Source organism: Alexandromys fortis, unplaced genomic scaffold, assembly GCF_014885135.2.
Source record: "Alexandromys fortis isolate MF-2015 unplaced genomic scaffold, M_Fortis_MF-2015_v1.1 scaffold_144, whole genome shotgun sequence".
Taxonomy (NCBI): Eukaryota; Metazoa; Chordata; class Mammalia; order Rodentia; family Cricetidae; genus Alexandromys; species Alexandromys fortis.
The window spans coordinates 3,541,832-3,566,473 of NW_026068021.1; the positions used below are offsets into that span (position 1 = coordinate 3,541,832).

The following is a 24,642-nucleotide window of genomic DNA, read 5'->3' on the forward strand; positions in this document are numbered from 1 at the left end:
CCAAGCTGACAGCCTGAGCTTGATCCTCAGGACCCACTCGGTGGAAGGAGAGAACCAACTCTGATAAGTTATTCTCTGATCTATACATACAATGTGCACGTACATGTACACACACACACACACACACACGATGTAAAAAAAAAGTATTAGTGAGGCTGAAGAGAATCTGAGTTTCGATCTCCACAACCCAGGCATGGCAGTGTGTGCCTGTGACTCCCATGCTGGCTCTGTGTGTGTGCACGTGTGTATGTGTACACGTGTGTGTGCGGGTAGATCCCTGGGGTCACTGGCCAGACAGTAAGTTTCAGGCCCAGTGAGAGACCCTGTCTCAAAAACTAAGGATTTTTAGTATTGAATGCTATAGGGGAAGACACCCTAAGTTGACCTCTGACCTCCATATGTGTGCACACAAGATGAGTGCAGCTCCCCACCCCATCCTCCATCCCCCCGCATACGCCATACACACGCATACACAAATTTTTAGAAAGTATTAATGAATCAAAGACACTCAGGACTGAATTTTACACGTCTGTGAAGGAGTGATGGAGAGGCTGCTCCTGGGGTTGCTTGTGGTGCGCGGTCAGGACTGCAGCATAAGAGCCACCACACAGAGCCACTGCCTGTGCCTTTTGGGGAAAAGAACCTCAAAAGACAAGAATTATGTCAAGCTTGCTGATTATCCCTTAGGTGTTTTCAAATGCTTGCCTCTCCTGGGCAGCAAGGTGGCTGGCCTCCTCTGTCCCACCGAAGCAGGGAGGAGATAATTAATTGTACCTTAGGTCTTGTTTGCCGGGGCCCGGAAGGGCGGGTGGGCTGGAGTACGGGGGAGAACTCATTATTGAACTCTGAGGTGATGGAATGGTTTCCAGTGCTAAACAGGTTTTCCGTGCCCATAGTGGCTGTCTTTGCTCTTCCTATGGTCAGAACTGCATTTGTTTGCGGGAGTGAACCAGGCTACCAGGAAACAGCAGTGCAATTAAAACGCCTTGATTTTATCTTGTGGTGTTCCTGCCAAGAATAATTGTGTTAGCCTCAGCTCAGCTCCCGGACACACTCTTGAGGGGGGTCAGATGGGCTGTACAGGCTCCTGCAGAGCCACTTCTGCCCTGTCCTGTCCCCCTAAGTCTTGCCTTTCTGTCTCGATTTACCCTTCTAGCCAGCACGCTGCCCTGGGATTTGGGGATATACATGTATCGCATGTATCGTCCACCCCGCCTGTCCACAGAGCTGTTCTAAATGTGCTTGGAGGCCTAGAGGAGGCAGGAGCTGTGCTCCCACCCTGTCTGGCTCCAGCCTGCCACAGCTTAGCTTGTGGAAGACTCTGGTCAGGAGCCTCAGCTAGGAGATGGCATTACCTCAAGGGGCTACAGTTGTGTACAACAAGGAATGGGCATGTCCTGTGTGGCCTCAGAGCTGCAGTGTTCCCAATGGACCGCTTTGCTGCTGCCCAGAGGACTGGAGAGGGTGCTGCTGGCCCAAGGGTGGCTTGCTGTTAGGAAGGACTTCTGTCTCTTGAAGTGTTCTGGGACTTTGGGCAGGTGCAGGTCTAACCATTAGCTCCGTGAGTGTAGCCTTCAAGAGGAAAGGGCGACCCTGGCTGCCCTCTGGGTACGCTGGCTCCCTGTCCGCCCATGCTCTTCCCTGTCGAGGCTGCAGAGCTGCCGGTGCTAGGAAAAAGGCAGAGTGGGCATTGGAGGCCGAGATCCATTCCTGGCCCCGTCCTTTATTGTCTGTGGTTTTGAGTGTTCACAAACTGTAGACATCTCGTGTTTTCTCTCTATAATATGGGTGGGGTGGGGGTGGGGGGCTCGGGGCTGTTGTCTTGTCGGATGCCTTGGCTGCCTCCCTAACCAGAGTGGAAAGTCTTGGCATATTTGGGGCATCTGCATCACACTGGCCCAAGGACAGCCATCAGACACCTCTCCTGTAGGCAAATTTGAAGAGTTGAGATCCAGCCTGACTTTTTCTGTGACTTGGAATGGAGGGTCTTTTCCTGCCGCCATTGTGAGATCAGAGGGGCAGCTTGAATCAGGTATTTGCAATGATGCCACCTCTCAGGGTGTGTGGCCACACTTCCTCCACCACCTCCACCGTCAGCCTGCCCTGCTCTGCGCCTGTCTATAGGGGCACCACGAGGGCTGGTCACATCACTTGGGGCTTCTTCTGTCTGAGTTGTGGGCTCAACAAGGCGGAGTCACACCCTAGCCCCTTTCCCTGCCCATCTCCCATGGTGGGTCTTCACCCCTCACCATTGCTTCATGGACACCATTCTGGAGGAAGAGTCCTGTGTGCTGCCCAGGTAGAAAGCCAGCCCTGCGTGGGACAAATCCTCTTATTCTTGAAGACTTGTACTCAGGGTCACTAAAGCAGGGGATGCAGGTGCTCCAGGCCGGCAGCCGTGCCAGCCCACACCATCCGCGTCTATGGAAACTGCGACAGAGGGGATCTGTCCTGTGTGGTTTGGCTGGCTCCTTGGCCCTGCCAAGTCCACGAAGCCTCCTGTTCTCTTTCCAAATAGTCTTTTTTTGCTTTTCTTGTTGTTTTGGTTTTTGGTTTTTTGAGATAGGGTTTCTCTGTGTAACAGTCCTGGCTGTCCTGGAACTTGCTCAATAGACCATGCTGGCCTCGAACTCTAGATCCGCCTGCCTCTGCCTCCTGAGTGCTGGGATTAAAGGCGCGTGTCCCCACTATCCAGCTAGATATTGTACTAAAATATCTGGAAAGAGATTTAAATATTTTTTAATATTTAACTTAATAACTTAAATATTACGTACTTTTTCACTTACACTTATCTTTAAATACACTGTGTTATCATCAGAATAAAAGGGCGGGGTCATAGTTTGGTTGGAAAAGAGCATATTCTTTAGAGACTAAGTGAGTCGTTTTTGTCACCTACATGTTGCCTTGTCTGTGCCCCTATGGCTTTACCCAGCTCCTACATGCGTCCAGAGACCCCAGGGTCCTCATTTAGAGCAGTCTTAACTCAGGTGGGTGGTCAGGAAGTGGAGATGGAGCATGAAGCTGTCTGTCCTGTAATACATGACCAGGGCCCTCCCTTCTGGCTCCAGGCATGCTCTGTGACTCCCAGCGATAGGCATGTCTCCCAGTCCAGAGTCTCCTAGGAACAGATGGCTGTCCTGTGCAGACCCCTAAGTGAGGCAAAGTGTGACTGTCAACATAAGTAACGCCCAGGTGCTACCTAACATGTGACCATGCCATCCAGGAAGTGCCAGGTGTAGCCTGTTGATGCGCAGGAGGCGCTCAGAGTGGCACACAGGTGTGTGAAGCTGTGGGCATAGCTTCCTTTGCAAGGAAGTAGCCGAACTGGCATTGCTTTCTCATTGTCCCTTCCTCACCTGTGCCCCTCCCCCCTTCCAGGAACTACAGAGCAAAGAAGAATGACCACATGACTATATTTTATTCAGACACTGAAGGGATACCCCAATCTTTAGTTCTCTTTCTTCCTTTTTACATGTTAATGAGAGCCATTTACACCTCACTGTTCCCAGGATTATTCCGCAGACGCATGCACGGCAGCACCCACAGCCTCCTTCACCTTTGTAAACAAGCATTGCGAGAGGTGGGCATCCCCGAGCAGGGGGGCATTTGTCAGAGGACCTTTCTCAGCTCAGACACACTGGTCACTCAGGAGTTGGCAGCTGGGGTGACCTGCAGCCTTCCGGAAGGCAGGAAGAAGGCTCTGGTTTCCTTGACTTTTGCTGCACTGGACAGTTAGACATCATAGGCAAAGGAAATGTAGCCACTTGGGTCTGGTACACATATTCTGTCTCTGACGCCTCCACCCAGGTAGCATTCAGTAGCAGAAATGTAGCTGATGCTCCCATAGGGCAGCCTGTCCTTTTGGTTGTCACTCATCACAGCAGAATCATCTTCTGGGGTCTGCAGGTTGTATGGTGTCCCTTGAGGTCACAGTCAGTGTCGCGTTACCTGATGCCCTGGGCCCTTGAATCTGGGTTGCTGCATCTGTGAGCTGGACAGTCAGGAAGGATCCCAGCAACCCCAGAGATGACCCAGCAGTGCGACATTCCCCAAGCCACTGGGGTTTGAGAGTACGAGACGTGGTTCAGTTGACTTCCCACCTGTGTTGGGTGTGGGCTGCCCTCCTCCCCGCTCTCCCCGTCCTCCTCCCTCTGGGAGGTCCCTCTCACACAGCACTGCTGAACTTGACATCTGACTGCTCCGTGCTGTCGGGAATGACTGCCTTGAGCGTGGCGTGGCAGAAGCGGTTCAGGGCTGGCAGGCTTGTCTTCTGCTCCACGTACAGCCTCAGCTTGTCCCTGAAGGTCTCTCCGAGGAAGCTGTAGATGAGGGGGTTCAAGCAGCTGTTGGAGAACGCTGCGAGGTTGACGATGTGGCCTGTCAAGGGGTAAGCATGACGGAAAGACTGCTTGCAGGGAGTGTCCCCTGGTTGCGTCCATTGCAGAAGGTGGACGCTGATGAACACGTTCTCCGGCAGCCAGCAGATGAAGAAGACGAGGACCACGGCAAAGATCATCCTCAGGGCTTTTTGCCTGCGTGGGCGCAGGCCGCGGTGCCTGTGGGCCCGGATGAGGGCCCGCACGATGAGGGAGTAGCAGAGGCCAATGATGGCGAAGGGCACGATGAAGCCCAGTGTGACCTCCAGCCACTGTACCTCCCTGACGTCGGCGAAGCAGAAGCAGGCCTCTTCCGTGTGCCTCAGGTGCACGGCTGTGAAGGGCACCAGTGTGGCGGACACGGAGGCCATCCAGATGAGGCCACAGCTGAGCCGGGCGTGGTGCTTGGTGCGGAACAGGCTGCAGCGCATGGCCTTGGCCAGCGCCAGGTACCTGTCGAAGCTCATCCAGGTGAGGAAGAAGACACTGCTGTACATGTTGATCTGCAGGAAGAGGGACATGAAGGTGCAGAGCACCGCGATGTCGTAGTACTGCTCATCCAGGTTGAACACCTCAATCAGTGAGTCGGCCACCAGGATGAGGTCGGCAACCGCCAGGTTGATGAAGTACAGGTCTGGGATGGTCATCTTCTCCCGGAAGCTGATGTTCACCACTAGGATGAGGATGTTGCCCACAAAGCCGATGGGAAAGAGGAAGATGGTGTAGAGGCAGGAGAGGAAGAGGGCGATCACGTACTGCTGGTGCTCAGAGAGGTCCCCAGTGAGGTTGCCCGGGGTGTCTTCCTGCAGCGGGAGGGACAAGTTGAGGGTCAGAGAGGTGGTGTTGGAAGGGACTGGCCACATGGGACCTAGGTAGGTCTCCACGCCAACAGTGTGGGCTGGAGTAGTTGCGTCCATGGCTCCCCTCGCAGCTTTCATGATTTGCTGAGAGGATCACAGAAGTCTGTTTGAAGTGATGGCTCCATCTTCACAAAGAAAGGAAGTGAGCCAGGCATTTGTAAAGCAGGAAAAATCGTCCCGGGAACCTGTTGGTCTCAGAAAACCAGAAGGGCAGACAGGGTGTCTGATGTCTGGGTAGGTGCTGGGCAGCCACGCCTGCTGCCTGCTCACTCTCTGGGCACCTGTGGAGGCAGACAGGACAAGGTTAAGCATCGGGAATCCTGGGTATCCTGAGGGAGCCAGGTGTAGTGCATGGGCTATAACAGAGCCTGCCTGGACCCTGACTTTGGCCATCTTGGAGAGATGGATGCCCCTGAGCTGGAGCAGGAGAGATGGATTTGGGGGTGTTCTTTCTGTCCCCTAACGGTGTCCACAGTTGATGGTTTGAGTTGGCGACAGTCTGTGAGTCATGGGAGATGCAGTGCGGCCCGTCAGATCACCGGCTCATGAAATAAAGGGCGTGCGTGGTGTGGGAATTTGGGGGAAACTACTGTTTGTCCAGACAGGAAGTCTCATTAAGTTTGGCAGCTGTTGGAAAGAGATGCGACATGGGAAGGGAAAAACCCTGCTTTTAGAAGCCCACGGGTGGGAGCTGACGTCTCTCTTACTGAAGTGGTACGGAGAGTCTCGCTCTCTGATTAGTGGCAGTACTGAGTGTGGGTGCCGGAAATAAACACCTGCTCCCTTATACGGAATGAAAATAAAGAATAAAAACTGTCCTTTGTGGGCTGGAGTGTAGCTCAGTGGTAAACCACTTACCTGGCACACACAAGGGCCGTGGGTTCCGTCTAGCATCACATACGCACGCACACATACACACTGCTGGTTTTTAAGGCAGGGTCTCATGTAGTCTAGACTGTCCTCATAGTCACTAGATAGTTGAGAATGACTCCTCATCTGCCCAGCAGCTCCGGAGGCTGAGGTAGAAGCATCCCTTGAGCCAGGAGTTTGTGACTATCCTGGACAATAGCCTGAGACCCCCTTCTCAAGGAATAAGGAAGAAAGGAGCAGAGGTAGGAGAACATTTTGTCCTTTTCACAAATTGCTGTGAAATATCACATTTTAGATGCTATTTCCTGGAAGCTGAGTTTCATTTGTGGCTTGGGGGATGTGGCTGGGAATGTTTCCTAGCTTGTACGACTCCGTGCCCCAGCGTTTTCTGTGGTGTGATCCGGGTTCTCAGCACTAACAGTGTCTGGAGACCCTGGGGTGTCACAGTATGGGAGAGGGGTGCTGGCATCCAGTGGGTAGAAGCTGGGGGTACCACTCAGTGTCCATACTGCCCTGAGCAGCTACTGTTTCAGCTTCCCCACCACAGCCAGTAGCACCCAGGGTAAGATGACAGACTGGACAGCGTTGGCTTCTGAAAATGCATTTGCTTTTCTTGTGGGATTTGCATTTAGTTTTGAGGTGAAGCAAGGACAATCCTGAGGTTTATTGGCCTTTCTCTCCCAAAACACTGCTTCAGTAAAATAAGGGGAGGAAGGAAAGAGGGGCAGCTCACTGCCATGGCCACATCCTGTCCTGGAAGTGCGGGTGTGGGTGGGCAACCCATCTTTCAGAGTGCTCATCAGAGCCCCAGAAGTACCCCTTTTTCTGAGTCCAGCTACAGTGTGGAAGGCTTCCCTTGATTCCTTCTGAGATCCCACAAGACAGCTGGGTCTGGTGGTGCACACATTAATCCCAGCATAAAGGAATCAGAAGCAGGTGAATCTCTGTAAGTTTGTGGCCAGCCTGGTTTATGTAGTGTTTCAAGCCAGTTAGGGCTGCATAGTGAGACCCTGCCTCAAAACAAGCAAACAAAACTCCCAAATTTAAAAGTACTCACCCAGAGTGCAGTGTGTGAATGTGGGACCTCAGAGGTTCGGCCACAGCTCCAGCAGCTTAAGGGGAGCAGAGCCCTAGAGCTGATCAGCCATTCTGGTGGGAGTGTGGCACAAACGACACCCTCGGTTCTGTCCCTGATCCAAACTGCTGCTCTGTTGGTCTAAGCTTAACGCTAGTGTCCTTCTGATTTTTCTGTGTGTCCAGACCTGGAGAAACAAGGCCAGGTTTTTGCCAGGCTTACGGGACCCCCGTCCCTGGAACTGCTAAGCCACTGGGATTCCCTTGGCAGGCAAAGAACGGCAGCAATGTGGGGTTACCGTTACAGGGCGTAGCCGGGACGTGAATGTGGAGCTGTAGATGGACACGCTCTTGCCTGCTCTAGGGCAGAGCCCCTGCCTTGGTCGCACCTAGCATGCTCTCCCTGGAGGCTGAGGGGTGTGTGTCTGCTCCTCCATTCCCCACACAGCACAGAAGTAGTTTCCAGCCAGATGCAGACCCGGAATCTGGGGCACCAGCCTGAATCTTACCTGTGCCATGATGTCACTGGACCATCTGCTGGAGGAGTACCCGGAGCTTGGGCGCAGGGGATTGATTGACCCCAGACTTGCAGCACCTTGCGGATGGCGCCCAGCAGGGACAGCAGGAGAGGAGGAGAAGAAAGACCTGTCTAGAAGGGAGCAGGCTCCCGATGCCTATGGCTGTCCGGCAGCGTCTGGCCCCCTTGGCACTGCGCCTCCTTTATAGACTTCCCAAGCCTACTCACTGGGCTCTGGCCAGCCTCCTTTTTAAGGCCAGCATTAACCATTTTTTTGCTGGCTGTTTTTTGTTTTCTCATACATGTAGGCAGCAAAAACAGTCCAGATGGATACATGTTTTAAGGAAGTTTCCAGAGTGACTGCTGTTATTTACCTGCAGTTAACCCACTGACACAGTTATTTGAAGTGTGGAGGGGCTATGATCTTGTTTACCTGTTAGGTAAGAAACTTTTACTCATTGTGGAAGCAAGTGATGATGCTCTTGCTTTGTTTTGGCCAGTGCTGGCCTTAAGACTGAACCCTGAGTTTTCTAAGTCAGCTTTAGTAGTGAGCCAGGAACACAATGAATGTAAGCTACAGTTTTCCCAGGGAGGCTCCCCCCGGGAAATGTAGCCCACAAGAGGCAAGTATTTTGATCAGAAATTAGGAATCCAGGTGGGTTTTCTGCTCTAATGTTAGGTGGGTCTAATGTCTCTTTGCCCGGGGGTCAACTGACTCGCCTTTCTTCCAGGTGGATGATGAGACTCCTCCCCACCTTGGCACATGTCTTCTCTCTGTTTCCAGTTTTAGGGCTCGTATAACCAAAGTTGAGGGGACCCAGGCCATGGGGGCCGAGTGGCCCTGTGACTGATTGCCATTCCACAAACATCCCACCTTCTGGTTGTTGGGTTTCATCCGGAGCCTTGGGGTGATCGTAGCATTGTAGCCCCGAGGTGGAGACAAGCTGGGGGGGGGGGAGGGAGCGTCACTCCCTGAGCAGATCTTAGGCAGCCCCGATCTCAGCTGTTTGACTGTTCAGTCATGTTGTTGTTATTCATAAACGTCCAGAGTTAATTGATCTCATTTGTACTTTCTTCGTATCTGAGTGTGCGTGCATGCCTGCGTGCATGTTCATGTGTGTACATATGCTTGTATGTGGCTGGAGAACCTCAGTTACGATTCCTTGGGTTCTGGCCACCTTGTTTCTTGAGGCAGGGTCTCTCATTGGCCTTAGACTCACTAATAGAGCTAGGCTGGCTAGGCAGAGACCCAGGTTTTCCGCCTCTGCCTCCTCAGTGCAGCCCCCTGGGCTTTGGTCTTGGTCCCTTCTTGGTTGTTGGGAAGCTATGAGGTTAAGCGCATTAAGTGGGTATTTTAGCATGAATAGTTTTTAGCATGAATAGTGCATGTTTCTGCTGGCTGAGGAAACCAAAAGGGAGACTGCGTGCAGCAGGAAGAAGCAGGAACTTGTCTAGAGAGATGACTCAGGGGTTAGCATTTGTCGCTCTTGAAGAGGACACAGGTCCAATTCCCGGCATCATATGCTGGCTCCCCTTCATCTGTCACTCCAGTTCTAGGGGACTGACTCCCCCAAGCACACAGGTGGTATACAGAAATACATGCGGGTAAAACAGTCATTCACATAAAATATTAAACGAAGCAGTTACCTACATGCAGACAGATCGAGGGGCTTCTCTAGGGAACTGGCCAGCTGCCCTGTGCCCATGCGCATAGCCTCCTGCCGCAAACACGCTTGGTGATTTTCTATAAGCTACTGCCTTAGAATCTTTGAGACATGCTTTTTTGGGAAATGCACAGATCTTTAAGCCGAGTTCTGTGTTAAATTTTCTTTTTAATGGAAAAATACTAAGTCGGGACCCTTCCGAGCTGTAGACGCCCCAACTTCTGTGTTGGTTTTCCCTCAGTTGAAGAGCGTGATAAAGGGTCCATTGGTTCTTCAGTATCTTTTGACCAACTTACCAAGTCAAGATGACGTCAACACTAAAAAACGTCCATGAAACCATCTTAAAAGAAACAGATCATGAGAAAACACAGCTTCCTTTTGAATTAAATAAATAAAACAAAAACCCAAACCTTGAAATAGCTAAGGCGTGCCACTTAAAAATAGCCGCTCCCTTAAAAATTCCCCACTCTCAAGCCCATGCTCAGTGTTCCATGGTGCTGGAGCAGCCAGAGGGCCTTTGTTGCCTTCCTGGGGAGTCCCCTGGGGTGCTCTGCCATCTTGCACAGGTGCAGGACTGGCAGCGGAAGTGTTGGAGCATCCGACTCTAGCCCAGCCTTTCCTTTAACACATCAGGTAGTCACGTCTGTGCCCAGCACTCAGGATCCATGTCACCACAACAGGACCACAGCAGAAGGGTCTTTCTGACCTCCATAGATTTTACTGTGGATATGGATGGGAGAGACCTTGGAGAAGATTCTGTAAACACAGTGGTTAGTCTGTTGTTTATGAGGGCTTCCTCCATATTATACCCATAGTGCTCTACGATAGTCTCAAGAAGCCCTCCTTCAGAACTGGACAGAGGACAGAGCCTGAGGGACACAGTGAGCATTTGTAGCAGAAGGCGGGGCCAGCGTCTTTGCCCTTGCACCTGCCTTGCTCATACCTTCCTGACCTGCTTGTCCTCACGTGCTTGAGAAGCAGTCCAGTGTGCGGGCCAGCACCGTTCAGTGTGCAGACAGTGTTGGACCATGTGTGGGGAACAGGTGCTAGGGAGATGAAGGCTTCATAAACCCCACCCTGGAGCTCCCTGCTACTCAGCACACGGCCCTTTATCTTTTATCATCATTAATGCCTCAGGAATTAATACTGGCATCTCCTTGACAAAAGAAGAACCAGAGCTGGAGAGACCGAGCGCTTGTCTAGGTCCCAGGCAGTGAGGGGCCAATCAGGGCTCAGCTCTCCTGGCCATTGGCTGAGCACAGGAGACTGATGCTGTTGGTCTCCCTGCACCCTGGCTGCCCACGCTGGCCTGCAAAGACTGTTTTGTCAGGGTCAGTGCAGAGCTGTGATTCAGTCTCCCCAACTCCCGAGCCTTTGCTGTTTTTGTGAGATGGTGGCTGGGAAACTTACACCTCAAGGGAGGCACCCTCACCCAGGTTCCTGGGCCATGGAAGTGGGCATCTGGGCCCTAGGAGCACCCTGGTGTGGTGGTCCTGGGCCTGTGAGGTTCAGGAAGTCTACAGACAGGCATCCCGTGTGCACACTGCAGGTGCCGTCTAGATCAATCTGGGGCTGTTTCCCAGAAAAAGCTAATTCTGTAGCCTGATCTTCCAATGTGGGAAGGGATTTACAGCCCCAGGAGAGTGTCATATCCCTGCCCTGCAGCTGCTGCCTGCCCCCCCCCCCCATCGCTCAACACACAGCCATGTGCCTGTAGGGAACGCTTCTGGTAGCTTCACGTGTTGACAGCTGGGCCCCTTCCATGGTTGCTGGGAGCTTTCTGGTTGCTTCCTTTGATTCCTGGAGAGTGTTGGCAACCAAAAGTGTATGTGCGCAGCTCAGAGTGCAGATGGACATGGAGGGGCCCTGGATGCTGTTCAGGGAGGCCACCGGTAGGTGGAGTGGGGCTTTGTAAGGAGTGGTGGGGATGGGACCTTGTAACAACTCAAACCCTTCTTAGCCAAGGGAGGCTTGAATTCCACAGGGGTCTCTCCCCACCCACGATCAGTCCCTGCACCCTGGCTCTGGATCAGAGTGTCCAGAACTGCATTCCCAGGTGTCCCCTTTCCTCTAGATCTTCCTCTTGGCTTCTCAGGTAGAAAGACCCTTCCTTCTCCTAGGAATTATCAAGCGGTTATGATGTTATGGGTATATGGCCAAGTTAAGAGTCAGAGAGACAGAATCCAGTCAGCCTAACCCTGTCTAGGGTCTGCTGGGAGGACTTTGGTTTGGGGTCTTTCCCACAGGGCCCTGGTGCAGAGCTCTTGCTGCTCCAGCCTCGGAACTCCTCCCTTAATCGCTGGAGCCCTCCCCTAATCAGATCTCAGTGGGTTTAATTTTTTGCTCCCTTCTGCTCCATTTTTGTTGTTCTTATGGTTATCATTTGTTTTGCATTTAAGACAAGGTCTTATGTATAGTCCAGGCTGGCCTTTGGATTATGATCGTTTTTGCTGAGCCTACTGAGTGCTGGGATTATAGATATGCACCTCCACACCCAACTTACTGCCTTTTTAAAGTACAGAGTTCCAGTCTGGAGAGAGCGCAGTCAGTCAAAAGTTTGCAAGGAAAACTCGGGTTTGATCCCCAGAACCCATGCACAGGAAATCAGGTGTGGCTGGAAGTTTGGCTTGCATGCATGTCTGCTGTGCATCATGTGTGTAGTGCCTGAGGCAGCTAGAAGTAGGCGTTGGTTCCCCCGGAACTTTTTAAAGTCAGGTGTGGTGACCTGTAATTGTAGTCCCGGGGCTGGGGCTCACTGGGCAACCAGTCTAGCCTAATGGACTATTTCCAGGGGAGGAAGTGGGAGTGGGCTGGAGAGATGGATCAGAGATTAAGAGTGCTGGAGAGATGGATCAGAGATTAAGAGTGCTGGTTGCTCTTTCAGGGAAACCAGGTTCAATTCCCAGCACCCTCTTCTGGCCTCCTCAGGTACTGCACACGTGTGATGCATAGCCACGCATACAGGGAAAACACTCCTATGCAGAATATAAAGATAAGTAAATCTTTAAAAAAACAAAAAATGGTGGCTACTTCCTGAGAAATGACACTGAGGTTGTCTTCTGGTCTACACACTACAGCTGAAAAAGCTAGAATCCTACTATTTGAGAGCCAACAATGCAGGCTCAGGCTTTGTGGTCAGGTTTCTAAATATACTCCCTGCCCGGAATGCTGAGGAGCTCAGAGTTGAGAGCCGCAGCCTGTCCTGTTCCCGGCTCCTGTCCTGAGACCCACTGCTCCTGTCCTGAGACCCACTGCTCCCAGTAGCCTGAACACACAGAGGTTTTTTGCCACCTCTTTTCTTGCTGAGCCATGTGCTATGGGCTTCTATTGCAGCAGGTGTTTATAAATTAGCGTGGTGGGTTCCACATCTGCCATGAGTGTGTGAACAGGAGGGAGCTGACCACGAGCCACTAAAAGCGGCCACATCTGGGGGTTGACTATCGTGACACCAGAGAGACCTGCTGTGCAGAATTTGCTCCTGACAGGGCACTGCCCTGCACTCCTGCCTGAGGCATCTTCTGGCCCACAACACAAGAAGGAGTTCTGAGCTGAGCAGGACAGGCTGGGTCAGTAGAAGGGACAGAGACTGGATTTCTGGAAGGGTGGTCGAGTCAGTATTGTTGGGATATGGTACTTGGAGAATAGGGCACCACATGGAGAGGTCAGCCCAACTCTGGCTACATTGAGTGTAAGTGAAGTGAGGGTATAGAAGGCTGGTCCAGGGGCAGCTGATGGCTGGCTGTGTGCTGAGAGAATCGCAGAGCTGCCAGAGGGCAGAGATGTCTAGAGTGTGGATGTTTAGTTCATTTTTCTTTGCTGTGACATTTCTGAGGCTGGGTACGTCATAAATCAGGGTGGTTTTCATAGCTCAGTTTCAGAGGTTAGAAATCCAATATTAGGTAGCCCTGACAGTTTAGTTTCTGTGAAGCCCTTACTGGTATGTTTGTTTGTTTGTATCATAGAGGATGGGATCCTAGCAGGGGCAGATGTAACTGTGGCTGGAGTGGCGGGGGCTGTAGCAGTCCTAGTGGGAGCAGATGGTGGTGGTGGACGCTGGGGATAATAAATGGGACCCTGTGCATAGCTGATGGTGAGCGCACACTGGACATGGAGATCACATGTTGAGACAGGAAGGGGCCTATGACGGTTGTCCACTGGGCCTCCCCTCATGAAGATCCCTAAGGAAACCACACTGGTGACCAAGCTCCCAACATTGGATATGCTGGAGTTCTCAGCAGCTGCCATGCCAGATCTCAGTGTAGTGGTGCAGCCCTGTGTGACACCATTGTCACTCGATGGAAACCAGCTGTTTCAGTGCCTTTCCACTTCTGGGTGATAATCTCAACACTGCAGTCGATCATGACAGAATTTTTTAAAAATGTGATTGTATTCTTTTAAATTGGGGGGGGGGGGGGGGGGGCGGGTAGGTGTTAGCATATGAATGCGGGTGCCCATGACAGACAGCATTGGATCCCCCACCCCAGAGTTGGAGCACAGGTGCCTGTGAGCCCCCTGATGTGGCTCCTGGGAACTGACACAGGCAAGAACGCTGTGCACTCTGACTGCTGAGCCATCTCTCCAGCCCTGTGATGACAGGGTTTTACAAGGCAAACCTAAAGGAGGTGGTGGGCAGGAGTTCTCTGGCAGTGGAAAGCTGTGGTAGCAACTGTGCAGGAGCAGATGTGACACCGCTAGAGAGTGAAGAAGTAGCCAGGTGTGGGGACAGCCCCCGTTCAGGAGACCGAGGCAGGAGGATTGGGAGTCAAGGTCATCCTCAACTGTAGTGAGATCCTGTCTCAAGAAACAAAAAAGTGGGGTTGGAGAGATGACTCTTCAGTTAAGAGCCCTGACTGCTCTTCCAGAGGTCCTGAGTTTAGGTCCCAGTACCCATGTGGTAGCTCACAACTGTCTGTAAGTCCGGTTCCAGGGGATCCAACACGCTCATACAGACATGCATGCAAGCAAAACACCAGTGCACATAAAAGTAAATTATTTTTAAAAAGAAAGAAACAAAAACCTTAGGTAACTACTGTGCTTATTTCTACGGTGCTCTTCCTGTGTCGTCAGACTGAGCCATGGAATGGAGGATGGCAGCCGTCGGGCAAGGTGGCCATTATAGTCTGGACACCCTCCAGCAAACCCATGGTCTCCGATCGGCCCCTGCACCCATGCCGTTATGTCTTTGACCTGAATGTTCTCAAGGCGCACCTGTTGATCTGGGAAGAGAAGCTGTCTTGTTTGCGTAGGTTGAGGTGACCGCAGCAAGCTTCTGTTTGTTAAGCACCACCCAGAACACGTGAACCCTGCCCAAGCTCCCCGGAAAAGCACTCTTCCTGAACACCAGGACGGGGTGTGGCTTGTGCCTGTAGACAGGCCCTGTCTAGCCCCCTACTCTATCCAAGGGCATGCTGTGGTCCGGTGCCCGCCTGCATCTCTGTGTCAGGCGTTCAAGGAGACCCAGCAACCTGAGCCTGCACCCTGTGTGAAGGACGAGGGTGACCACCAAGTTGATACAACTCTCTCCAGAGAGGGCCAGCTCTGCGAGGTTCATGAGCAGCTCATCCTTGGGGGAGCCCACATCCTTCCGAAGCTTCAGCTGGGCCCGATGCAGGAGGACCACATTGAAGAAGAGTCTACAGGCAAACATGTTGAGAGTCACGGCCAGTACCGCCCAGTGCCCAGAGGCTGGGTCCCTCGGAGCAGGAGCCACCCGCCAGGCTGGGTATGTAGCATGCAGGAGAAGGAGAACCATCTGAAAGCTCATGGCAAGCGCGAAGCCCAGGCTGAACTTGACGATCTCATATTCGGGCCATGCCGTCAGTGGATCCACCTGGCACACAGTGGTTGCGTGCAACTCCCCAGATGTGCCCAGTAGGGACACCAGGATAAGTGAGCTACACACAGCACAGGCTCCGATGGCAACTAGACTGGCCACAGGCCTCACCAAGAGCTGGCGGCCTGAAGATCCCGGCAGAAGAACCTGGACAAGCATGGCCCCCTGCAGGTACTGAACTGTAAAGTAGCAGACATTGGAGAAGAATGAGAGTATCCCACAGCCCAGGTTTGTCGTGGCCATGTAGTCAGGCCGGCCAGCAGCATTGAGGGACAGTAGAGTCACCAAGATGCTAGTGACTGTGAGGCCTGCAAGGAGCCTGTCCAGCACCCCCAGCCTAGTACGTTCCCGGATGAACACGCTTAGACAGAAGAGCCCTGTTACCAGGCTCAGCGGGACACACACCGCTACATACACATGCGTGCACCTAGAAATGATGCTCTGTGCTGCAATGACATCCTCCACAGCTGGGGACACATGGCTAGGGTAGCGGATCCAGGACATGTTGTGACGGTCCATCTTCAGGGCAGCTGTCACACCTGCAACAGAAGCACATGCTGTGTGGCTGTGTGGCTGGCCCAGGGAGGGACACCTGTGCAGGACAGGGGGCCAGGTCTCTAGAGGGTGCCTAGAGCCAGCCTCTGTGTGAATGGAGAAAGAATGTCAGAGCCCAGTCTTGGTGTTGAGAACAAGGGCACAGGTCTAGTGAGCCTGGTGCTAAAAAGTGCTGGATGAGTCAAGAAGCCCCGGGCACCCGCACTGCAACTCACAAGGACCCTCTACCCCCTGACACACACACACACACACACACACACTCACACACACACTGTCGCTTGGCAGCTAACAGTAGCCTTTGAACATGGCTCTTAGCAGTGGTCTGTCTCCCAGGAAGGGTTCAGCTGGCAATTTTCCAGGAACGGGGTTTTAGGGGCCCCAGCACTGTGTCACTAGCACTGGCTGCCATTGCTGGGGACAGGTACGCCTTTGCATTTGAGACTCTGAGACAATGTAGAAGATTCTGGCCATGGCTAGTTTTGACCTTTGTAGGGACCCTTTTCTAGAAACTGGGGTACCATGTATGTTATGGAGGCTGGAATGATGTGGGGGCTTTCTGGGATGGCCAGGTTAGCTAGGAGTCACTTAGTAGCTGTAAGTTCCCAGGCAGGGCTTTAAGTAAGGACACTGACAGCCCCAGCACTCTGCCCGCCCATGCTTGATAAATGAAATAATTTTGTTTCCATACAAATGGCACCTTCCGCCCTTTAAAATATAACTAAACAGTAGTGGAGGCTAGGAAATAATATTGCCGTTTATTCAAAGGAAATTGAGGGTGATAAAACTGGAGCCGTAATTTTAATGGGATTCCTGAAGCCTGGCCTAGCTCCACAGCCAGCTTTTGTTTGCTCTGAAGATGGACCGCATATCTGGGGAAATGTGGGTGTGGGTGTTGGCCTGATCTGGCTCCTGCACACAGTGTGACTGCAGTTTACTGGTGTGTGACTCTGAAGTAGAGAATGGCTATAACCAGCCAGCTTTTCCCCTTAGTAACAACTCCTCAGAGCTTGCCATGCACTTGGTGTTGTGCCTGCTCTGTACCCAGACTGAGGTTCTGTGTCTCTCTGTGGTGTTTTGGGTGAGATGGTCCCCATAGGCTCAGGTATCTGAACACTTGGTCCCCAGTTGGTGGTGCTCTTTGAGGAGGTTTAGGAGTTCTGGCCTTGCTGGCGGGAAGAACGTCACCGAGAGCACACTTTGAGGGTCTGAAGCCTAGCCCCCCTGTCAGTTCCCCTGCTCTTCCTCCCTGGTTCATGACTGTGGTTCAGGATGCCCGCTGCTTGCTGCCATACCTTCTCGTATGTCGTTTAAAGAATCTCTGTTTCTCTACAATAACAAAACCCAAAGGCTACAGCAGCGGTTGTGTATACAAAACATGGTGGGAGATACTGCTTCACTTACAGACAGGTTCCTGACCAGAGATGAGACAGGAAAGAGTGGTGGACAGGGAGAGCTGTGTGCAGAGGAGGATGGAGAAGGGCAAGTAGACCTTTGGGGTCCTGGGCTTCAGGATCCCACCCCGGTCATCAGCTCGCTCGCTGTGCGTTGCTGTCCTGTTCTCCCCATCACCCTGCAGACCTGGAGGACAGTTCTCTTTGTGTGTCCCAAGCTGCAGGAAGGTGACCCTTCTTGGCCCTGTGATGCCACACTGAACTTGACTTTGATGAGTCTGCAGAGTGTTTGGATGTTTACAGTGCCGCCGCTGACCAGCCTTTGCCACTCCCTCCCCACGGGCCTGCGGGCTCCTCGTCGTATCTGTCTCTTTCAGTCTGAAAAGACAGCAGTGGCCGTGGTAACTTCCAGCTGCCGGTGCTGCCGGAGCCAGCGGTGTGGAAATGAAGAAGTCATGGCCGGCTCGGGAGGAAGCGATCTGAAGTCTGTCTTGTCAGGTGGAATGGGAAGTCGTCTTGTGATCTCCGACCGTGGTCAGGAAGCGGAGCTGCTGAGCAGACATCTGATGTATCTCTGCAGCCACTCCATGCCCCATGTGCGCGGTGTGCTACTGGGTACTGTGTCTGCGGCCATCCGTCACCAAGGGCCTCTCTGGCTGGCAGCAGTCAGCCCTGCCTCTGTCTGGCTATGGCCTGCCTCTGGTTCTCAGCCGGTGGACCAGGGTGGAGGGGCCTCACTCAGGTCCCAAATGCTCTAGCACCATCTGGACCCACGCAGAGTGGGCTTCAAATCACCTCAGTTCTTGGGTCTCAGTGTTCCAACTATGTACTGAGTACCAGTATGTTCTGGGTACCAGACTCCTTCCCAGCTGGGAATGTGAGAGGAAAGGATGGATTCCTGAGAGGTGGTTACTCATGCAGCGCAGCCACGCCTGGGGGCTCTGCTTCCTGTACCTGACCCTGCTCAAGTTGAGGTGCCATCCTGCACTTTTGTCCCTTGAGGGTGGGAGGAAACCCATGCAGACTAGGTGAGCTTGTCTCCCTCCCTGGCCCTCTAGAGCTCCCCAGTCCTGTCCTGCAGAGGCCAGCTGGGGAAGGAGTAGCCAAGAGCCTTCTACTTCATGCAGTGTGACTACCCTGTGCGCAACACCTCGCGGCACACCTTACTGCCCTGTCTTTGTTAGGGTTAGGGGGGTCTAGTCCTTCTTGGGAGGCACATGACTCCAGACCTAACCAACACCTCGTCTATCCACGGGACCACCTGGCCCCTTTACCAACATAGTCTACGTGGCATCGCCACTGAAACCATCTACTGTCAAAGCTTCCACAATCCACTCTTCACCACCCAGCCTCTGTCCTATCTTCTAGCACTCTGTGTCCAGGCCTTCTCTGTAGCCTTGACAGCTCCTCGACTCCCCTTCCTCCACAGCCAGCTCCAAGCTGGGTGGAAAAAGGAGGAGAGGCAGTGGTGCTGCCCAGGGAAGCCAGCCCGAGTGGCCCCCAGTGGTCTCTCACTGGGCAATGCTGTACATGAGCGCTGGAGTGCTTGTGTCTGATAATGCACTTGAACCTCAGTTCAGATGTGTGGTAGCACAGCCATGCCCTGCTTTAATGCCTGGGTCAGCCTGGCCTAGTTTGGCTGAGAGCTTGACCCTCTTCTTGAGATCATTTTAAAAGCACATTTGTAGAGATGACACACCTCTTGGCAGGCACCCCCTCGGATCTGGCCACAGCCCTTGACACAGCTTCCTCCCTGACCGCCCCTGGCGCCCAACCCTGGCAGCCATTGTCTGCTTTATCTCTTGCAACTTTGACATTTCCAGATCAGCCTGTGGTCGGTCTCCTTGGAACCTACAGGTCTTGCTCTCTTGTGCACGTGAGGTGCCTCCCCCCCTGCACTGAGTGACCTGGTTGTCACTGCCTGGCCCTCCAGTAGTCTCTTCCTGTCACTAAGAAGTCCGAACAGTGCTAGCCGCTCTTCCCCAGCTGCTCTCAGGCCTCCAGTGCAAGCACTTTCTTTTCATCTGGGCGCATATCTGAGATCGGCGTGGCTAGCTCTAGGGTCAGATGAGGCCACCAGCCTTCCAGGGTAGCTGCATCACCCTACTCTCCTGCCACAGCCCAACCTAGCTTCCTGGAGAACCTAGAATTCCACAGAAGAGGGACAGACACTCCGTGGACGCATATCAGGCTGAGAACCTGGGATCTCCAGAGCCCTGCAGAAGGGCTGACTTCGGCAGCCCTGTGTCCTTTGGGATCTCCCCAAGGCTAGCATCTGAGAACACTGTGTTCCTACGGTGGCTCTTGGCCACCACTCTGTGAATAGCCCTTCAGAATGGTTCCTGTAATTGTGACCCCCTCACTTACTCAGCACTGCTTTGGTGAGGAAAGAGGATGAGCAGAGCCCAGGGCATTGTCCAAAGGCCATGAGAGCGCTTTGCAAGCCCTTCCCATACAGGCATGATGCTCCTACAGACCCTTCCAAACCACACTTATTCTGTAGATCTTTCCAGCAGGACCCACAAGTTCTGCACAGATGTGGCATGTGTAAGATTCAATTGGGTGACCCACGGATGGCATGGGTGGCCTTGTATGTGTGTGCTACAGCAGGTAAAGTGACCTTGGCATACTTTTGTGGCACAGGTCACATAAAGACTTGCTGACTCCCCACTACCTCCACAGTTCCACCAGTCTCAGAGCAAGTCTTTTGAGGAATCACAGGTTTGCTGTAATGCCCCCCAGACTGCCAGCCAAAGGCGAGGGAGGCCTGCGAACCCGTCGTGTGAGATTTCAGAGCTTCACAAGCTGAGTCCGTGGCTGGCGCGTGGAAAGCCAGAGCTGCCCCAGGAAGTGGATTCCTATACCTGACCCGCTGCGCTCTATCCTGGGGGCCCCACCTCCCTCCATCCCCTCAGCCAGCTTCTCCTTCTGGCAGGACTTAGCCATTCTAGCGCCTCTGGCCTTGGCTCTGTAAATGTTTCCATCCCAGTCTCCTGCCCTGCAGACTGGGGAGGACCCGCTGGTGAGTCACTGTGTCTGCTTCACACACACGGCCTGATGTCCCCCTCCAGCCCCTAGCCAGCCCTCTGCACAGAGGTGCGACCTTGGAGAGGAGCTCGGACTGACATCATGGTGGTGTGTAGGACCACCCAACCCAGGGATCTGGAAAGGCAGCACTGGACTCACTGACTGTCACAGTGGACAGCGCGGGCCTGCCTGTCTTTGATTGTCCTGTTGGTCCCAAGGCCGTCTGTTTCTATACTTATTTTTAGGAATCGAGACAATCACCTTCACTAAGATAATGATAAAAAGCCGTGTCCTGTTTGCTTTTCTCGAATCTTGCAGATAAAGTACATGTGTCTTTTGTCTCGTGTAGACGTGTGTGTGTATGTGTGTATACACCAGACACACGAACATGCAAATAAGCATGCGCATGTGTGTATACCCAGGCACACCCCAACACACAAGTGTCCATGTGCACACACATAGGTAGATATGCATCTGGAGACACCGAAACCCAAACATGCACACACCAGACGCACCCTAACATGTAGCTGTGTGCGCCTGTGTAGGCACAGTTTTACAAACAGGCACACACATGAATACACTTGCACACACACCAACACATGTTGTACTGTATATACACATGCACACGTACACACAGACGCTGGCCTCTGGGAGCTTCAGCACTGCTCCTGGCCCCATGTGCTGTATGCTAGATGGGCACTCCAGTCCAGTGACCAGTGGCCTAGCTGGGCGGAGCTGCCTTGCCTCACGCAGGCGTCATGCTTCCTGCAGAGTGGGAGTTCCAGGGGCCTGTGGGTAAGAAGGCAGACCCCTCCTGTGCCGTCCGACTGAGGCAGTAGGCCTCCTAGCACCCCCTCGTCTTTTTTTCCAGGAACTATAGCCTACTCCTTCCGTGGCAACATGTTAAATGGGAGCCCTCTTTGTGGTTATTTGAGGCCTGTGTTTTCTCAGCTTCCCCTTCCGTGAGCACCAGAGATGAGAGTGGAGGGATGGACCCAGAGAGGGTGAGGTGGGACCCTGGGAAGTTTCTGCATTTGCTGGTTATCTGCCCCTCTTCTGCCTTACACATTGCTGTGCGTGGCACCTTTCCCACAAGACTGAGCTTGGGGAGTGCTGACGAGCAAGCTGGCCTTTAAATCCCTGTTCAGGACTGGTGGGTCTGACCCTGAACACTGGAACTGAACAGCCCTGTCACCAGGTGCCACGTGCCCCCTGAGACCCTCTGCTGCCCTGAGATCCAGTAGCTTAAACAGCTACTCAGGGCTGTTGGGTCGAAACCCTCATGATGCCTATGGCAAGTGTGGGTAACCCACAGTTTCCCCAAAAGCAGGATTTGCTCCAAATACCAAGCAAGAAATCGAACCTTCCTGTGTTGAACTGTCTGAAGTAGTGGGGGTGGGGTAAGTAGTTCGGAGGTCACCAGGAGAGAGGTGTTTGGTATTTTGTGACTTTTCGCAGTCTTGAGTCACTCGCTGTTGTTTCTCTGAGGATAGACACAGCCACCGAGGGGGGTGCCTTCCTACTACAGTGGCAGACCAAGGAGGGGGGCCCATGATCAGACCCTTTCCTGCCCTCACTCTGCAATATCTGGCACGCAGCAGTGGCAGCAGCGACCACAAAAGGGGATGGCAAAGGAGTCTGGTCTGAGCCACGGTGGCACGGGCTTCTGAGAGTAAAAGTGATGGGTTCTCTCTGCAGCCTGCCCTCCATGGCGCCTCCCTGTGGGTGCTTCCCCCAGCTACAGGTCTTCCAGACCCTTTTGGCCCGCTGTTTATTCTAGGTCTTGATGGCATCCTGCCTGAGCTGGGTGTGGACAGGAGGAAAACCTCTGGCTAGCTAGAGCCAAACGGGTGAACCCCAGAAGAGGGGATAGGAGGGCAGTGGGGCGCTTGACTGGGTCAACTTCCCTAGCAGGAGCAAAGGCTCCATGTCATGTTGTCTCTGGGGGCCCAGTGAGCCATCAGCACCACAGCTGTGTCCCCATGCATCTGCAGGGAGAGATGAGTCAGGGTCCCCTTCAAGCTGTGGTCTTGGGCCCACTAACTGGTCCCAAGGAGGCACTGCCGAGCACCACTGGGAGACTCGTGCTGGAGGTCTTGGGAAGTGAGCTGAGCCCACTTGGCGAGGCTCTCCTCGCCTTGGCTCACAGGGACACGTGTCAGGGGCATCACACTAACTCATCTGAGCACAAAGCTCACCTTGTACAGAGGTAGTCAGCCCTGATGGCCCAGTCTCCAAAGGCTCTCTCCCAGCCCCTGCCCAGGCATTCCTGCTGTCTGGGCTTCTGCCTCCCCCCGCCGCAGTCAAGCCAAAAGACTTCTCTGTTTTCAGGTTTCCCGCCCCGTGCAAACACACATTCCAGATGTGCCCACTACAGACCAGTCTTTATGTTCCGCCACACCAGGCTCTCCCCATCCTACCCTACTCCCTTGATGAGAATCCTCCAGTAGTGGTTAGCCTGACAGCCCTGCCGACATCGGCTCTGCTTTCTCATCATCCTCTAATCTGTCCCCATTTCCCTGTGAGAGCTGACCAGAACCACCATGAATCCTTCCTTCAGGAAGCAGCTGGATCGTCTTACCAAAGGCTAGAGTTTTCTTTTACTTAACGGAATTGACCTGAACCATAAGGAAATTGGTTTTCACAAACTTCCCCGGGGCACATTCACTGGTAAGTCCGAGGCAGGAGGACAAGCTGAGTGGGCAGGGCTGCTACCTCCCCAGGGCATAAGAAGGTGCTCACCTGTGCCAGGGACCCACACAAGGCTCCGTTAGCAGTCAGGGGCTGCTGTGGGACTGGGGCATGCTCCCTGTTCATCCAGCCGTTCCTCCATTGCTCCACACTTGCCAAAGACAGGCTGGCACAGACGCCCACAGCTCCTGAGGAAAAACAGGATTCGGCCTGGAATCATCCAAACCACACACTGTGTTTAAGCGGGCTATGGTTGGACCATGTGACCTAGAAGAATCCAAATGGACCTATGTCTGAGGTGGACGAGTGACACGTGTGTGTGAGTCTGAGGGTTTCCAGAGCTCTCTTCAGAAGTGTGTGGGCCACTCGCAGAAGGTCCCTCCCAGAAGGCAAAGACATTTGCAACCTAAAATAGGAGCTGAAGCCCCACCCAGTCACAAAAAGTTCTCCCAACCAGAACAAACCAGCGCCTGGTACCTTGCCACATGGATGAGGGGCTGGCCCCTCTGTCCTTGACACACGGTGACTCAGGGCAATGGACACTCCAGCCTGGATGGCAGGTGACACTGGACACCCCTTACTACCCACACACCAATGGCCAGAGCTGCACCTTGAGGTTGCATGGAGTGGGGGCTCTGCCTGGACATGACGCCAGGAGGCGCGTCAGCTTGCTGGTGTCCAGCATCCTCTCCACCAGGCTTTGCCCAGGATGCCATGATGCTGGCTGGGAGGAGTCCTGAGCAGAGGCACCAAGTTCTGAAGGGAGAGCCTCAGCCAAATGGAGGTAAACAGTCTTGGGAATGCTTTCAAAACTTAAAATGCAGTGGTCTTTACCCCACCCCCGTGTATGCCCACTTTTGCAGCTTACCTCCTGTTGTAGGCTGTTTGCGTGGCATCGGCCCCAAGCCGCCTTGTACTGGTCTCAGGCAGTTCCTTCAGCGTCCTGAGTACTGTGGAGAGCCATCCCAGCGCTGCGCCTGGGCCTCTTGGTAGTTCCTGTGGGGCACACTGCTCTCTGACTTGAAGGGGTGTTAGAAAGTCAGTAGTTGGGGACCTGGACCCTTCTTGAGTGCATTTTCAGCTCTGGATGCTGCCAGGATACTCCCCAGGAAGGAAGAATCTAACTGGTGGGAGAGAAGTCTGAGGAGGCTAATGGCTGAAGAGGCCTCATCCCTGTTGCCTCCCTCCTCCGGGACAGTCCCTGCACCCTCCCTTGCCCCCTTCCTGCCTGATGTGTGAAGGCAGCTCTCAACCCACATCCGCTGTGTCAGCCGCCTATGTTCCCCTTCCTGGCCCTGAGTTCAGTGTGGTAGATTCAGCTCATGGACTCAGACTGGTGGGACTACCAAGGGCCACTCTCCACTGCTTTGTCTTGGGGTCGCCTCTGGTACTTCCATATTTGACCCCAATTCTCTGTACGACCGCTGGATGTGTCCTTCCTAATGGCCTTTGACAGTTCTGTAAAACACTATTGTATCCCTACTGAGAATGGTCCCTGAGTGACCTCTGGCCCTTACCCTTTCCGGTGCCCCTTGCATATCAGGCTTCCCCTCTCCAGCCTGCTTTGCGTCACTTGGGCCTCTCAAAGTGTTAGTGCCTGGCCCCTCCCCTGGGAACTGGACAGGGTGTAGAGGCAGGGTGGGGCCTCTGGGTTGATAATCCCCTCCTTCCCAAATTCTGTTTGCCCGCTGGTAAGGGAAGTACAGACTTGGGCTCTGAAGCCTACTGCTGTTTCCTCTGCCTGAGAAATGCAATACCTCTCGGCCCAATGGGAGGAGCCCTGG

General features: G+C 53.4%; 3 protein-coding genes across 5 annotated transcripts in view; 1 reads left to right on the top strand and 2 right to left on the bottom strand.

The window, feature by feature from the left end:
• The window catches only part of CUNH7orf50 (chromosome unknown C7orf50 homolog), a 103,042-nt gene that overhangs the window by 29,033 nt on the left and 49,367 nt on the right, over positions 1 to 24,642 (top strand). The window lies entirely within an intron of this gene.
• Gper1 (G protein-coupled estrogen receptor 1) lies at positions 3,467 to 7,848 on the bottom strand. The gene is made up of 2 exons (XM_050163184.1): positions 7,690 to 7,848; positions 3,467 to 5,517 (listed from the first exon to the last, which is right to left on the bottom strand). Exon 2 carries the CDS (start codon positions 5,312 to 5,314, stop codon positions 4,166 to 4,168), a length of 1,149 nt encoding a protein of 382 aa, XP_050019141.1. The 5' UTR covers positions 5,315 to 5,517; positions 7,690 to 7,848; the 3' UTR covers positions 3,467 to 4,165.
• LOC126514341 (uncharacterized) lies at positions 14,341 to 24,570 on the bottom strand. 3 transcript variants are annotated; one of them, XM_050163197.1, is made up of 4 exons: positions 23,727 to 24,570; positions 22,923 to 23,068; positions 21,729 to 21,745; positions 14,341 to 15,733 (listed from the first exon to the last, which is right to left on the bottom strand). In XM_050163197.1, the coding sequence occupies exons 2-4, from the start codon at positions 22,982 to 22,984 to the stop codon at positions 14,742 to 14,744; spliced, it is 1,071 nt and encodes a 356-aa protein (XP_050019154.1). In that variant the 5' UTR covers positions 22,985 to 23,068; positions 23,727 to 24,570; the 3' UTR covers positions 14,341 to 14,741. The 3 variants fall into 3 exon arrangements, with proteins under 3 accessions (XP_050019154.1, XP_050019152.1, XP_050019153.1); XM_050163195.1 differs by lacking the exon at positions 21,729 to 21,745 and having other exon boundaries at positions 22,910 to 23,046; positions 23,727 to 24,569; XM_050163196.1 differs by lacking the exon at positions 21,729 to 21,745 and having other exon boundaries at positions 22,910 to 23,068; positions 23,727 to 24,569.

Excerpts from the sequence above, each read along its gene's own strand:
- LOC126514341 (XM_050163197.1), bottom strand. The coding sequence starts at position 22,984 with ATGAACAGGGAGCATGCCCCAGTCCCACAGCAGCCCCTGACTGCTAAC.
- Gper1 (XM_050163184.1), bottom strand. The coding sequence starts at position 5,314 with ATGAAAGCTGCGAGGGGAGCCATGGACGCAACTACTCCAGCCCACACT.